At 34.5% G+C, this 17,634-nt stretch overlaps 1 protein-coding gene across 2 annotated transcripts in view; it reads left to right on the top strand.

Moving 5' to 3' along the window:
• Positions 1 to 17,634, top strand: part of LOC114329363 (solute carrier family 35 member F5) — a 156,379-nt gene that overhangs the window by 89,784 nt on the left and 48,961 nt on the right. For both annotated transcript variants that reach the window (XM_028278430.2, XM_028278431.2), the window contains exon 3: positions 13,010 to 13,195. In XM_028278430.2, the coding sequence (XP_028134231.1) occupies positions 13,010 to 13,195 (186 nt within the window). The remainder of the gene's footprint in view (positions 1 to 13,009; positions 13,196 to 17,634) is intronic.

Raw genomic sequence — 17,634 nt, 5'->3', positions numbered from 1 at the left:
TTCGGCTTTGTTTTTATTATTTACTGTAAGTATTTGTTTTATTATATTTATTGTTTTTATTATTTACTTTAATGTAAGATTATAACTTAATTCTTGTTGTCTATTTCTAATGTTTTTTATTTATTTACATTGAATATTAATTTGTTTTTTTTTTTGTATAATCCACTTTTGCAATAATTATATGATCTATTTGATTTAAAATAGATTCAGGAGTTTTTTATACTTTGGCAACTCTGTCAACTTAGATCTCTGACGGAGATAATGACGGGCAACGGTAAGTATAGGGCTTTTCGTTCACAGTCATTTGTTTCGAGCTTCTGTCAAATGTCGTATAATCCGTGTATCTTAATATTATACACAGACTGTACAACATATGGCAGAAGCTCAAAACAAATGATAATCGATGAAAAGCCCTATATTAGACGGACTGTAGTTTCAAAAGTTATGCATCACCCCCCAACAAACTGTCAATAGGGCTTTTCATCGATTGTCCTTTGTTTCGAGCTTCTGTCATGTGTCACATAATATTAATAGGTTTGTTCTAGCAAACAGTCAAACTAGTCAGAAACCGTCAGCAAACAGTTGGTCAGTGAGAGAACATAATACAGTCACCAGTGCTGTCCCCTCTACTCGCGCTGGCCGCTATTCGCTGATGGTTTCAAACCGTTTGAGACTGATGCTAGAACAAACCTAATATATCTATCTACGTAATACGTCTTTGGTTTGTATCATTGGTATATACCAATAACGTATGACGTAGATATATTAATATTATGTGACACATGACAGAAGCCTGAAACAAATGACTGTGAATGAAAAGCCCTATACTGATGGAATGGTTATGAAGCGAATTAATGCGGCAAACATACAAGAGAGAGGTTCTAGAGAGAGACAGAAAAGAGACAGGTAAAAATTTGGCCGTGTAATTTGAGTTGCCTATATCACTTAAATCGGGGAAATGGACCACACATTTTTAACTTGGTATCAGTGCTAATGGGCAGTATTTCAAAATTTAAATACTTTTTTGTATTTAAATACGTCAGAACTCTCTTCTTCATTAAACGAAGTACTGGTTTTAGTTTTTCTTTTTGTCATTGTCATTAAATGATACACAATAAAATTAGTTATATTTATTAAATATATCATGACGCAGTTCTAAAACCTACAAAATAGAATATGCCAAAAAGAAACACTAAAACCAGTATAAAAAGTATTTAAATTTTGCCCATCAGCCCTGATACCAAGTTAAAAACATGAGGTCCATTTCCCCGATTTAAGTTTATATAGGCAACTCAAATTACGCGGCCAAAATTTTACCTGACTCTTTTCTGTCTCTCTCTAGGACCTCTCTCTTGTATGTTGGCCGCAATCTCGATTCACTTTTTGAATGGGACAGGGCCATTGCATCAGTATTGACAGTTCATTGATCACCCCTCGTATTCACGATGCTTACACTTAAGGACATCGGTACATAATTCGCAAATATTTTACGGCTATTCTTACTTTTTCTGTCTTTACACGCCAAATTACGTGTAGTAAAATTATCACTGGTATGAATATGTAAACATTACTACTTGACAATGTCATCATTAACTTTAAAGATATGGCTTTTGAATGTTCTTGGATAACTGTTACTTGTATAATTGCAAATTATTAATTCAGTTAATAAATATGATAATTTTTTCACTAATTGAATGGTGGTCTGCAGCAATGTTGTAAGCGACAGAATTGAGATTATGCAGGGGATGAAAAAAACGTATTGACAAGCTATTTATCAATATATGGATACCAACATTGCGGTACGAAAAATTCAGGGAAGGCAAAATGTTTTTAGCCAGATTGAAAGATGCTCGCATTGGTCTTTGGATATACAATAATATTGCATTAAAACCTCACTTCGACCCAATATGTCGCTTACAACATTGTTGCAGCCCACCATTCAATTATGTATTCAGTGATTGTATGTAATAATTTATATACTGTACAACAAAAACTAATACTCAATCGAGAAAAGAGGAAAAGTGGTAAAGTGATTTTTTAATAATATATTGTTACTATGGAACGCTTACAATTTTGAACATCTTTAACAACATCTTCTTTTTCTTCAGTTTATTTGAAGTTAGTACATTGTACAATTTGCTTTTTCTTCTTCATCTTCTTCTTTAGTTAACTGGCAATTTTGGTTGGTGTGGGACAAACATAACAAGATAAAAAAATTTCACGCTAAGGGCAACTGTCTATCAATACACAATCTTCTTTTTCTTCTTTGATTTAGTAGAAATTTTGAGTTGGCATGGGACAAATACAACAACTAAACTTTTTTTTCAACATTAAACTTTTTTCTCTCGGGATCATCATATTCTGTTTGACTTAGTGCGTTGTATGACAAAGATAGCGAATGTTCGATTTGGAAAATATCACCACGGACATGGTGTCCATTTTTTTCAAATCCTGAAAAAGTAATAAATATTTTTAAAAAATTTAAACGCAGAATGAACGACTAAATTATTATCGAGGGCCGAAAGTCCCTTATAATAAATAAAAAGTTTCTTCTGAACGAGATATTTGAAATTAAAAATCACACTACATTTTCTCTTAGTTTTTCACCCCTGTAACTTATTAAAATAAACATTACAAAAGTTTTCAGGGACGTAAGAACGTAATCTTTCATTCTGCCCTGTAACTTATTAAAATAAACATTACAAAAGTTTTCAGGGACGTAAGAACGTAATCTTTCATTCTGCGTTTAAATTTTTCAAAAATACTTATTAGTTTTCTCAGGATTCGAAAAAAATGAATCCCCATTTGAATAGCATTGCAGCCGAAAATACGTACCCATCCCCTTAAATTAATCTGTATCCTTAACACATTTATTCAATAAGCCTTTTTTATACAAAGGTACATACTCACTAGACTGGACCATTTCCTTCCTAAAAAACCAAACGAGCCGAGCGCGCACAAACAAATAAATGCTCAAGTTATTTGAGTGTTCGTTATATTCGCAGCATTACCATGGCATGCTCATTTTATTTCGCTGTTCGTCCGACCATGATAGCAGAGAAGCTGGAGTACGCCTTCACCCACTGACCATCGACGAACAAATGCTCGTTTTTGATCTTTCAACGGTTACCGTCACTCCTCCGAAAATGATCGGCTCGTTCGGTTCGCCAGGATTTTGCTCGCTAACAAGTAATCGTTGAACTGAAAAGTTCGTAGACTAACATATGAAGATTGTTTTTAATAAAATTTGATTTTTTTGTTTAGTATAGTTACCTTCGAGGGCTATACCTATTTACAACGATTATAGCGGTCATACAACTTTTCAAAACCATTTTTATAATAGCTTCAAAATAAGCCTCAGTTTCGGCGATTACCTCTTCATTGGTGCTAAATTTCTTTCCAGCGAGCATTCTCTTGAGGTCAGCGAACAGGCGGTACTCGCTGGGAGTCATATCAGGTAAATACGGTGGCTACGGAAGCAATTCGAAGCCCAAATGAAATTTTTGCCATAGTTTTCATTTATTTGTGACACGGTGCGTTGTCTTGATGAAATAGCACTTTCTTTTTCTTCAAATGGGGCCGTGTTTCGCGATTTCGCCCTTCAAACGCTCCAATAACGCAATGTAATAGTCACATGTAAGGTCAAATGTAATAGTCACAAAGTTTTTCCCTTTCCAAGATAGTCGATGAATATTATACCAAGCGCATCCCAAAATACTGATGCCATAACCTTGCCAACCGAAAGTTGCGTCTTTTCACGCTTTGGACTCGGTTCATCACGTGCAGTCCAATCGGAAGACTGTTAATTGGACTCTGGTATGAAATGATATAGCCATGTTTCATCCATTGTTATATATTGACGCAAAAATTCGGTTTTATTACGATTGAAGAGCTTCAAACACTTTTCAGATTCATCAATTTGTTGTTGTTTTTGATTGTGAGCTCTCCGCATCCACTTTGCACAGAGCTTTCGCATACCCAAATATTCTTGCACAATATATCCAACACGTCCCTTTGTCTATCTTTATAGTCTCAGCTATCTCGAACAACTTCACTTTACGGTCATCCAATAATTATTTATGAAACAGTTCGTGAAGTATGCTTTTTGCGAACGCACGCGATATTTAGAGCACGAGCGACAACGGAGCGAGTGCTATACATCGCGTAAGTTCGCAAAAAGTACTTCACGCACAGTTTCATACAATATTTTATCTATGATGAACAAATAAAAAAACTAACTCTTCGTCACTGGAATTTATTTCTACTCTACAATTTTTAGAATTTTGACGTTTAAAAATTCTAACTTCTTTCAAACCACAAAACTGTCAATACTTTTGTCGTAATTTATTGCTCATTATGGCATCACCATGACAACGCGAAAGTTAAGGATATTTGATTATATGAAAGTGTGTCAAAAACAGTGCGGAAAAGTAAGTCCCATTTAAAACACATTGTTGCTTCACGCACATTTTAAACACTTCACGCACTGCTATATATAATGACAGTTTTCACAAACTAAAAACTTATACATAATATGACATAGAGTAGATAAAATTATTTTGTGGACTTTTTTATATGAGCACCGAAAGCAAAGTCCGCATTTATAAGACATATGTGTTAGACCCGTACTGACATACGCAGCTGAGACAAGGGCCGAGGCAACAAAGACCAAACAAATAATGAGAACAACAGAGATGAAAACCCTAAGATCCATAAGAGGTATCACACTCAGAGATAGGATACGAAACGAAGACACCTTGAGAGAGCTATGCGTTCAAGACGTAGTGAGACGGACAAGAGCACGATGACGCATGTAGAGAGACCACGTAGATCGGATGGACCCTGAACGTATGACGCAATGGGCGAAGACACAGAAGCCCAACACCAAGCGACCCATGGGAAGACCCAAAAAACGATGGTACGAGAGCTGGAGCTCCGGGTAGCAGCAGAGACTGTAAAAGAAGAAACAGGACATAGTCCTATTACAAGAAGAAGAGGAAGAAGAAGAAGACTGTTTTTATGTTTTCGTCGGTAACAGCTTCTTTGGTCCACTCAACGGTTGATTTTTCTTGGTGCAGAGTCCGAATAATGTTTATCAAGCCAACCTTTGGCTTCAGCACTATTTTTGTTTGCCAAAAAGCAATGCTTTAAGACGCGAAATTCTTTTTTAACCATTTTTTTTTTAACTTACACAAGTTGCTTCACTCAAAATGCTGTATCTTATAAACTAATAGTTCGACAGTTGTCAAATTTATACACGCATCTTTTAAGAGTTAGGGCTGACTAAAAACCATATGGATTTAATACCAGTAGTGCCCTCTATGTGTCAGCCTACGAACTTTTCATCCCACCTATTACTAACTAAAGCAATATCGTCTTTTTTTGTGTTATTTCAATACCCTTTTATTTGATCTGATTTTGGCAAGGTGTAAACATTTGAAAAATTTATTCTGGTAAAATGTGTGGAAGTAGAAACCTGATTTATAATGAATCGTAATTTAATTTCTGAGTTGAACCATGCAACATTTAACGCGCTAGTTGAAGAAGATGGCAGGCAGACGGCAAATATTCTGGCTGAAAAACATTCGCGACTGGACCGGCTTAATCACACAGACGCTTTTCAGAAAAGCAGAGGATAGAGACGAATTTTCAATAGTTGTAGCCAATAGGTCTGGATCCCGCGTAAGAAAAAAAAGTTAATTAATAGCAAGCTGAAGATTTGTTAATAGCTTAAGTCGGACAAACTTTGATATATGGGAACACTGGAACAGGGGAAGTTTTAATTGTGGAACAGGTTAAAAATTTGTTCCTTCCAATTGATTTGTTGCCCTTCGATTAAACTCTCATGCAAAAATCAGGCTGCTATTTATCACCAAATGGGCATTATGATGAGTGGAACACGTAGAAAATGTCAAATGACAGGAATTCCAGACAGGAATGACAGGCTGTCAAATGACAGCCGTCTAATGAGACTTCAGGGATGCTACAGGAGTCGGAGTATCGTTGGCTACAATAAGAAGAATTATAGAGTCAGATTTGACGAGTCCTAGCCCAATAACAGTTCGTCAGTTATGACCTAGGTATGTTTTGCACCGGCTCCAGTGGGCTCAAGAACACATATAGCTCCCTCGACAGTCTTGGAATTTTGTGCTTTTTTTAGAAGAGACCAGAATCTGATTAAACAGTGATAGCCGGCGAATTCGTGTTTGGCGGGAGCCAACAAGAGCTGCACAACTAGTCTTTATTGCAAGTTAAGAATAGAACATTACGCTTACGGAGATCAGTATTGCCAAACCTATCGCGTACGGGTGGAATCTCGACTGTCTATATACGATTCATTCTAGTTAGTACGGCATGGCATCGCCGCGCGGTACTGTCTATATACGATTCATTCTAGTCAGTACGGCATGGCATCGCCGCGCTGTTGTCGCATGGCTAGTTGTCAAAGTACCTAACTTTTTCATTATCCAACATAAGTGAATGAGTCAAAAAGCAGAATGTTAAGAAAGGCTAAGGCTATAGTTTAGCTTTAATTTCAATATTTTTTAAATGCTAGAACAGAGGTCGGCAACGCGGTGCCCGCGGGCGCCACTGCGCCCTTCAATAAATTTTAATGCGCCCTTAAACTATTGTTAATTTAGACAAGAAATTCAAAACGTATATTTTTTATACGTTTATATTCATATATTTGTTAGGTCAAAAAATAGTTGGCGCCCGCCATGAATTTTTAATTTAGTATTTCACTCTTTACATTAAAAACGTTGCCGACCTCTATGCTAGAATATTCCACAGGGTGTTAGGAACTTTCAGAAAAAAACTCAGTATTATTGTTACACCCGGTATACAATGACATTTACCTGTTCATCAATACTATTACTACATCGATATTCTCAGAGAATAAGGCTATAACATATTGAAAAATCACTAAAATCGGACAACAGGTTTAGGAGATTCGCGAAATCAAAAATGACCCATTTTTAAGGTGTCTCTTTTTTTGGCCAGGAGTGTAGTTAGTAAGGTACCAAGGGTAATAACGCTTGAGGTATATACGTTGACTGAAAGCGTTATTATCAATAATACCCGTGGTGCCTTCAACGTTTAATGTCCGACTAAATTCTTCTTTATATGCAAAAAATTTGAATGAATTTTGAATTAATTAGTTTTTAAATAAATATATTTAGCAGCAATAGTCGTAACGTAATAATTGTTGTGGTTACCATAGTTTTACTTATAGTCCAGAAAGCCACTGCGCATCCGCTAGGAAAAATATTCCGCTTCAGATTTTTTGCTCAATCTTACTCGAAAAGAACCCCTTTTAACAAATTTGCATGTTGCCAGGACCAAAAGTGGGTCAAAAATTTTTTAAGTGACTTTTCTCCAAAGTTGATAGTTTTTGACATATAAGCGATTAAAAATTGAAAAATTGCGAAATCGGCCATTTTTAACCTTCAAAAACTATGTGAAAAACTGAAAATTTGAATGTTGCCAAGGTAGGTACATATTCTTTAAACATCGACGTTATGATATTGTGGCATATATGGTATACTAGTGACGTCATCCATCTGGGCGTGATGACGTAATCGATGAATTTTTTAAATGAGAATAGGAGTCGTGTGCTGGCTCATTTAAAAGGTTTTTCATTCTCTATTCAGTATTATAAACATTTACATAATTATTTATACAGGGTGTCCAAAAAAATGTATTAAATTAAATTATTTGACAAAAAAAGAAGTAGAAGAACACCCTGTATAAATAATTATGTAAATGTTTATATTACTGAATAGAGAATTGGAGAACCTTTCAAATGAGCTAGCACACGACCCTTATTCTCATTTAAAAAAATCATCGATTACGTCATCACGCCCAGATGGATGACGTCACTAGTATACCATATATGCCACAATATCATAACTTAAAAATAAAAATCGACCTGTTTCATGATTTTTCCTTAAAATCGCCGGTTTACGAAATAACGAATTTATTCCTTTCATTTGCACCATCAGTGGCGGATCCAGCATCATTAAGAGGGGGGGCCGATTGCCTAAATTTCTATATACAGTAAAACCTGTGTTACCGGCCACCTGCTAAAATCGGCCACCTACACTAGCGGCCAGTTTAAAAATTCCCCAAACCAATTATACGTAGACTACAAAAACTGGAAATACCGGTCACCTTTCTATATCGGCCAATGGTTCTTTCAATTTTAGTGGCCGTTACTGACAGGTTTTACTGTAATAACAATAACAATAATAATAATTTGGCTTTAAGAATACGAAGACAATGGAGAATGCAAAATACCCTAACAATACCGATTATTATGTCTACTACTGGAGTCATTCCGAAGAACCTCCTCGAAAACATAAAAAAGCTGAGTCTCTAAATGAATATCTTTATAAGACCATGCAGAAAGCTGTACATATTACTCTCGACTCGACTGCCAGATGTGTATGAAAATTGTTGGGAGATACTCCAGCCAGCATACCACGTCACCTAGGTCTCGATAACACGGAAAAAGTCACACCAGAGCTCAATCTTTTTGTTACCGCAGGTATTGGGATAAGTAAATTTTCCTCTTAGAGGGAGTGTGAACAGTATGGCTAAATCTGGATAATAATAATTATAATATAAATAATCATATAGGCGTAAAAATGTAGATAATACAAAAGTATATTTAAAATTTTTTAATTTTTCATACAAAAATGAAATCATTTCATTTTATCTAAGTACTTAATTTGTAATAACATATTGATAATGAATAAAAAATTGAATCAAAAAATATGAAAAAAAAATTTTAAGAAACGCTTTTCTTTAGTTACGATTGACCAAAATTAAAAGTATTATAAAAAAATCAACTAAAAACCAAAAAATAATAAAAAAATGAAAAAATCTTACACATTCGTCAAAGAAAAGCATGGTGCGTCTTGATCGAATAAACGGTTTTCGCCCCACGCTTTTCTTTAACGAATGTGTTAGATTTTTTCAATTTGTTTTATTTTTTGGTTTTTAGTTGATTTTTTTATAATACTTTTAATTTTGGTAACTCGTAACTAAAAAAAAACCGTTTCTTAAAAAATGTTTTTTTATATTTTTTTATGTGTTAATGACATAGGTGTTAAAGAGATAAAGAGACAGAAGAACTTAAAATTACAAATTGGAAAAATAAAGCAGCAAGGAGGAAAGAATGGAAAAGAATAGTAAACCAAGCCATGGGCCTTCTAGGCCTGGAGCTCTGGAGAGCTAAACTATATGTATATACAGGGTGTCAAAAAAAGCGGAACGGTCGAATATTTCGCGAAATGAACATCGGATCGAAGAACTGAAAAATACCTTTTCAGTAATTTTTAAAAATCTATCGAATGACACCAAATACGACCCCCTACTCCACCCCCTGGAGGTGAGGTATAGGCTCAATTTAAAATCGTAAATGGAAAACCCCAGTTTTTATTGAAGATTTGAACTTCTTACGTAAAAGTAAGCCACTTTTATTCGTGACATATCTTCAAATTCTGGATAGATGGCGCTATAATATATAGAATATAGAAATAGAATAATAAAGAAATAGTCTTTCTCGAGCAATACACTTCCAGATAAAAAACTAAACATCACGTGTTTAATATTTTTCAAAAACCTACCGAATGGCATCCTGTCGTGTTTGGTGGACTTCGATAGGATTTTGAAAAATATTAAACTTGTGTATTTTGATTTTTCATTTGAGAGTGTTTTTAGAGAGATTAAACCATTTCTATAAATTACCTATGGTATCACGATTAATGGTTTTCCGATTATAGCGCCATCTATCCAGAATTCGAAAAATGTCTCGAATAAAAGTTGCTTACTTTTACGTAAGGAATCCAAATCTGCAATTAAAACTGAGGGTCTCCATTTAATATTTTAAAGTTACCCCCATCCCACTTTCAGGGGGTCGAGTGGGGGGTCGTGTTGGGTATCATTTGATAGATTTTTAAAAATTATTGAACACATATTTTTCATTTTTTCGATTCGATGTTCATTTCGCGAAATATTCAACGGTTCCGCTACTTTTGGGTTGGGACACCATATACATAATACATAAAGTTGATGAAAGAAAAATAAATATAATATGTAGTGAATTATCATTAAAATTAAAAAAAAAACCTACAAAATGAGACTTTATAAGTTAACAACTTACAGTAGTTTCGGAAATATAATAATGAATTAAACGAATGTAATTCTCAAAAAATCAAAATAACTACTTTTCTTTTTTCAATGCAAACAAATTCAAGTCGAAATAGTTTTAATGTTATTTCGTAATGGGAAAGTACATCATGTGACACCTCATTTAAAAGCGTTTGAAATACTGATTACAAAAATGTATAATACCTACATGCGCAAAATTTTGGTCAAATGCTTTTTAAACACATTCATTTTCTTCGAATCCTGAGAAAGCTAATACGAGAATTTTTGAAAAATTTAAACGCAGAATAAAATACCTATTAAACTATTACCGAGGGCCGAAAGTCCATTAGAATAAACAAAAGGTTTCTTGTGAATGATATAGGTATTTGAAATTAAAAATCATACTCAATTTTCTCTTCTTTTTCACCCCTGTAACTTATTAAAATAAACATTATAGAAGTTTTCAGGGACTTTCGTCCCTCGGTAATAATGTAATCTTGCATTTTGTGTTTAAATTTTAAAAAAATACTTATTAGTTTTCTCAGGATTATAAAAAAATGAATGCATTTAAAAAGCATTGGACCGAGATTCTGCACAAGCATTACCTATACATTTTTGTAATCACTATCTCAAAAGCTTTTAAATGAGGTGTCACATGATGTACTTTCCCATATGAAGTTTAAAATTTAATTCATTACCATAATTTTATATGTGGATGATTGCATCCAGCGACATAAATGACTATCTATCGTACTCGTGCATAAATACTCACGTCTGTCAAACGTGATATAGAATAAACTTATATAATATATAAGACATACATTTCATGCATATATACCTAAGACATACCTTTTTCCATAAAACTCTCGAAAGTAGAATTGGTATTTACTGCATCATCGTTGATTTGTATCGGACACACTGAAAAATCGCATGACTTGTTTTGAATGCTCTCAGAACTTAAATTTGCTCCAAGATCAGTAGGTGTCAGTCATAGTATGATCTATCTGATAAGATATACCTTGTACATATTTATTATCTTCATTACTATTAATATTATCACTATCACCCAAATTACGTTGATTTTTAACAAAATAATCAGCTATATTGCGACATTTGAATTTTTACTTTTCAAGTTCTCGGTAGAAGCTTATTTTCGTTTATTTGACATTTTATAACTCTTCGTAAATCACAAACTATATTAATATAAAAAAGAAGAATAAACTCAAAATAATATTAATCACTCTAACAATTTACAAACTAAGATCTGTACGAATCAGTATGTTACTTGCATCAGAGATGTTACTTACTTGCATCGAGACTCGAGACACAAAATACACTAAAATGACTAATAGACTAATAATTAATAAGCAAAGGGTGTTTTTTTCGTGGTCAGCAATCGGCGTTTGAACATATATAGCGTTTATATTTTCGGCAAATTAATATAGTTTTGCTGAGCGCGCTATTTTCGAGAGATTTTCGAAGAATCCGTTATCTGCAACCGATTTTATAATTATACGAGAGTGGACATGCTTAGGTATGCGTTCACAGTATATATAAGTACATTACATATTTGTTTAAATATGCTTATTGTAATCATTTTTAATTCTTAAAGTATACCTAAGAATTATAAATTACTCATTTCAAAAAAATATATTTATATGTAATTCATATAATATTGTAATTTTAAAACATGTATAGTTATCCATTTGAAAAATAAATGAATGTTTTTGTAATCTTTATACAGTAAAACCTGTCAGTAACGGCCACTAAAAATGAAAGAACCATTGGCCGATATGGAAAGGTGGCCGGTATTGCCAGTTTTTGTAGTCTATTTATACTTGGTTTGGGGATTTTTTAAACTGGCCGTTAGTAAAGGTGGCCGATTTTGGCAGGTGGCCGGTAACACAGGTTTTACTGTATTATAATTAAAAAAAAATAAATCACTTGGGTTGAGAGGGGGGGCCGATCGCCCCCATCGCCCCCCCCTGGATCCGCCACTGTGCACCATACCACAGATTAACCCAACATGTTGGGTTAATCTGTGACCATACTGTCGGTATAAAATAGTGTCGCGCACGCTTGATTAGCAATTAAAAAACAAAGGAGTTTTGAATAGTGTCTTGCAAAAAACTCTTCGGTATTTCATCAATAGGTGTTTAAAGAATATCTACCTACCTTGGCAACATTCAAATTTTCAGTTTTTCACATAGTTTTTGAGGGTTAAAAATGGCCGATTTCGCAATTTTTCAATTTTTAATCGCTTATATGTCAAAAACTATAAACTTTAGAGAAATGTCGCTAAAGACCTTTTCTGTTTGGAATGATCCAAAAAACCTAAAAAACTTTGTTCTATGCAAAAAAAATAATTTTAGGAAAAAAACAAAAAAAAAACGTTTAAAAAATTTTTGACCCACCTTTGGTCCTGGCAACATGCAAATTTGTTAAAAGGGGTACTTTTTGAGTAAGATTGTGCAAAAAATCCGAATCGAAATATTTTTCCTAGCGGATGCGTAGTGGCTTTCTGGACTATTAGGTTTTTATAATTTGTCAACTTGACAGTATTTAACTAGTTATTTAAATTTAATGCCTAAGGGCGTTATTTTTTAAAAATATTGCCCTAGGGCATTATATCATATTTAACTAACTTCGAAGTCATGTCATTATTTGTCAAATAATATACCAGTCGGATGAGAGTGTCATCCTTGTGTTAAATCCTTGTAGTCTCTTTTACAAAATTTGTATCTGGCTGTGTGGGTTTTACCCAAAGAGGAAATTAGAGGAAATCACAGATGGCATTAGCCAGTTAGCAGATGTAATAATTTTATTTTTACTAATGTATATCTTTCATTTTAAGGTACGCTCCGTAAGATTTAACAAATTAGCTGAAGTCAGGCACATGTCAGAAACTGAAGCTACTGAAGCATTACTAGCAAGGCTTTCTTACCAAGCGAGTGTAAGAGCGAGTGAGATGGCTAAAAGGGCTGCAAATAGACTGCCAATTGCAAGAGTCGCTAAAATCGCACTAATTTTTTGCTTATTAGTAAGTCTAATACTGACCGACAACAGTTTAATAAAATGGGTGTCTCAAAATTCACGAAAGTTTTAAATTTAACAGAAAATACTGTTTTTTCTTCCTTAAATTGTAATTTTTTTATTGAATCATAAAGTCTTCTTCTTCTTCTTCCTCTTTATAAGTAATTCTGCTTGTTGATTGGCGGATTGATACCTCTATGGAAGGTTGTCACTCCATCTTTTGCGCGGTCTGCCGATACTTCTACCGATTGATGATTTATCTCGTGCTATTTTGACCACACGTGTCTCCCCCATTCTGGTTATGTGGTTGTTCCATTCTTTTTTCTATTTAGTGTCCATTCGTTTATACACTGTACGTTACATTGTCTTCTAATATCTTAGCTCCTCTTTCGATCTCTCAGTGTATTTCCTATAATTCTTCTCAGTACTCTCATCTCTGCCGTTTCCAGTAGTGTTTGTGTTGCGGCTGTATCGGGTCTTGTTTCTGATGCATATGTCATTATTGGTCTTACACTGGCTTTATAAATTCTTGACTTCATCTCAGTGTTAATATGTCGGTTTCGCCAAATAGTGTTATTAAGGCATCCTGCCAATCTATTTGCTTTTTGTACTTGATTTCTCACTTCTTTGTCTAGGTCTCCGTAACTTGACAATGTAATTCCAAGGTATTTCACTTCCATTACTTCTTGTTCAATACTGATACCATCAATTTCTATTTTGCATCTGATTGGTTCTTTACTGATTACTATTGTTTTGGTTTTCTGAGATGAAATTGTCATATTGAATTCTTTTGCTCTTATGTTAAATCTGTGGACTAATCTTTGCAGACTATCTTCATCTTGGGCTATCAATATTACGTCGTCTACGTAGCAGAGTATTTTTACTTCTTTGTTTCCCATTCTTTATCCTCTTCCTTTGTTGACGTTTTTGATGATTTCATCCATGATTAAATTGAAAAGCATAGGACTCAATGAGTCTCCTTGTCTTATTCCGCTGCCTATATCTATAGGTTCTATAAGTTGTCCATCTATTCTGATTTCCATTTTGTTGTTTTGGTAGATGTTCTCAATAGTTTTTATGATATCTAGAGGGACTTCTCTATTATACAGAAGATGGATTACATCTTTGAGTCTTACTCTATCAAATGCTTTCTTTAAGTCAATCAGACATAGAAATGCTGGACTATTATACTCTAGTGATTTCTCAGTAATTTGCTTTATGACGACTATTGCATCTGTACACGATCTTCCAGTACGAAAACCCTGTTGTTCATCTGCTAAACTTATCCTCTGATTCATTACGTCTTGTAAGATTTTAGTTGTAAGTTTTAGGGTAGTATTTAACAAGTTGATACCTCTGTAGTTTTCTGGCTGCTTTTTATCTCCTTTTTTGAATAGTAGAATTAGTTCGCTCGTTCTCCATTCTTCCGGTATTTTATTGTGTTTTATGATTTTGTTAATTAATGTTGTTAATTGTTCTGTCATTGCTGCTCCACAATATTTCAGTAATTCGTTTGGTATTCCATCCTTACCTGCAGCTTTTCTGTTCTTCAGCTTCGTACTTTCTGTGCACTTATATTAACATCTTCATTTGTGGTAATTTCTGGTGTGATTCTAGCATCATTTGTTCTTCCTCTGCATAGAGCTTTTTTAGATAGTCAATCCGTGTATCCTTTTCTATGTGTTTTGGTTCTATTAGTTCCCTTACCTCCGTTCTTTGACCTCTTATAAAGCGCCATATTTCCTTCTGGAGACCATAAAAATCATGTTCCATTTCTTTCGAAAAACGTTCCCAGTGATCATTTTTTATTCTTCTTACTACTGAATATGTTTCGTGTTTCTTATAGTCTTGTAATTATCGTATGCCTCTTGTGTTGTAGTTGACATGTATTGAGTTAGGTAAGCTTTTTTCTTCTCTTTACATTTTTTCCTTCACTTCTGTAAAAAACCATGGAGTTCTTCTTCTTGGAAGCGATTTATTTTTATTAATTTTTCTTTCACCAAGAACTTCCTTGGCTGAGGCTAAGATATTAGACTTAATTTTTGCCCAGCTTTCTTCGACTCCGTCACTTTCTGTGATATACATGTTGCTGCTTTTTTCCGTTAGTCTTTTTTGGAATAGGTATCTTATGGAGTCATCCTGTAAGCTTTCGACTATAATCTTGGTGGTGTATTCTGCTGTTTTGTTGTCACATATATGTGTTTTCATTCTGATTTTGCACAATACCAATTTATGATCGCTTCCTATTTCTGCTGATGTTAGTGCTCTTACATCCAAGATTAGAGACGAGTTTAACTCTCTATTCGACAGAATATAGTCTATCATAGACCTTTGGCCTCTAGTGTTTTCAAAAGTATATTTGTATTGTTCTTTGTGAGGGAAAAATGTATTGTTAATTCGTATTTCATTTATGCTGCAGAGGTCCGTCAAAAGGTCTCCGTTTTCATTTCTGATATTTTCATTATATCGCTGTTTTATTCCCGGAACTGTGTCATTGCCAACACGGGCGTTAAAGTCACCCATAATGGTTATATATTCATCATTTGGGATCTGGTTTATTACAGTCTGAAGGTGTTCATAGGTGTTTGAAATCCAGTTTGACTTTTACACTAACTATTCTTTCGGAGATAAATCGGCACTCTTGTACTTGGTGTACAAATTTTCTGTGGACTAACAGTGCGACTCCTTCCTTGGCTCTCGTATCTTTTGCAACACCACTGTAAATCATCAGATAGTCATCCAGCATAATTTGACCCTTTCCTTTTTTCTTGGTCTCTTGTAGTGCACATATGTATATATTTTTTTTACAAGCTCTTTTGTGATTTCCTGCTCTCTTGTGTTTAGAGACTTCACATTCCAAGTACCGATGCGAAGTATATTTTTCGTTTTCCATAAATTCGTTGTCCCTTTTCTCGCGTTGGTCGTCGTAATGAAATCATTCCTGTTCCGAGGCATAGTCCTGTTTCTATGAGCTATGGTTTTAACGTCTATCAGTAGGGTGCTAACCTGGCTGTAGACTGTAGACCCCCTGCTCCTTTATCCGGGCTTGGGACCGGCAACAATTCTGTCGAGCTACTCGATCACACCAAACAAAACTGCAGGCAGAGAATCATAAAGTATATAGGATAATGGTTGTCTATGGAATAGCACAATAGACAAATGGCCTCCGCGACTTTGCTGGCACATACGCGCTCTTTCAACGAACTTCTCCATTACTATTTTCAATAAACTTGGCTGAATTTCGTTGAGGAAGTGTTTCATTTCATCCTTAAATGCACTGGCTCATTGGCATAGGCGTTCGACTTCAAGTAGCCCTATAAAAATGTAATGACGTTAAATCACACGATCACGGTAAATCACACCAAAACGAGAGACTACTCGACCACGAAATGTCTTACACAGTAATCGAATTAAGGCCATGAGAGCCAGAGTGGCCTAAATGATTTTAGCATTACTTTACATAATCAAAGAAAATGATCAGAAGCTAACAATGTCCGATTGTTTTAGTAGTTTTATGTTGACCAAGAGTTATTATTGATCCACATACAATTACTAAAACAATCAGACATTGATAGCTTTTGATCATTTTCTTTGATTATGTAAAGTAATTAAAATCAGTTATTCTACTCTGGCTCTCATGGCCTCAATTGATTCAGAGGCTGTATGGTATGTGGCACGGTCTTGTTGAAACCACATCAATATTATCCATATGTTAGGTAGCAAGAACTCTCGTACCATGTTGCGATATCGAGCACCAGTAATAGTCACTGCTTGACCAGCCTCATGTTCGAAGAAATATGGTCCAATGATGCCTCCAGCCCAGAATCTGAAACAAACAGTGGCACGATATGGATGCATTTGATTTATTTTTTCTACAGTCACATGTGGGTTCTCATATCTCCCAATCGGGCAATTTTGAGTACTAATAAAGCCATCGAGGTGAAAATGCTTCTTCGTTTAGGATGATTTTGCTCCAAAAAACAATGCTGATCTTCAGTAATTCATTCGTCGAATTTTCTTCGCTTTGTGTGTTCATTAGGCTTCAGCTGTTGTGCTAATTGAACTTTGTAAGCATGAAGAGGCAGATTTTCAGTGATGCACTCTAGAGAGATTCGTGAAATTTGTAATTCTTGTCCACGACGCACATATGTCGATTAATGGATTTACGCGGCCAAAATTATTTTGCAGCATATTTCTACTAAAACTGGTACAAATCAAAGAAACATATTGTTTTTTAAAAATTGGATTTTATTTTTCATTAAAAAAATCAATATTTAAAATTAATACAAAATATGCAGGTTTTTACTTATACCTCAGTCGGTATCTGACATATCGGACTTAGTATTTGGGGTCACCCGGTAGGTAACAGCATTCGAAATGTTTCAGAACAAAATGAGACTGGTTTGATCGTTTTCTGTATCTACACGTTTTTTGCTTAAAATTGTT

Source organism: Diabrotica virgifera, chromosome 4, assembly GCF_917563875.1.
Source record: "Diabrotica virgifera virgifera chromosome 4, PGI_DIABVI_V3a".
Taxonomy (NCBI): Eukaryota; Metazoa; Arthropoda; class Insecta; order Coleoptera; family Chrysomelidae; genus Diabrotica; species Diabrotica virgifera.
Note: the sequence above shows the minus strand (reverse complement) of the source record. Positions and strands in the feature narration are given on the sequence as shown.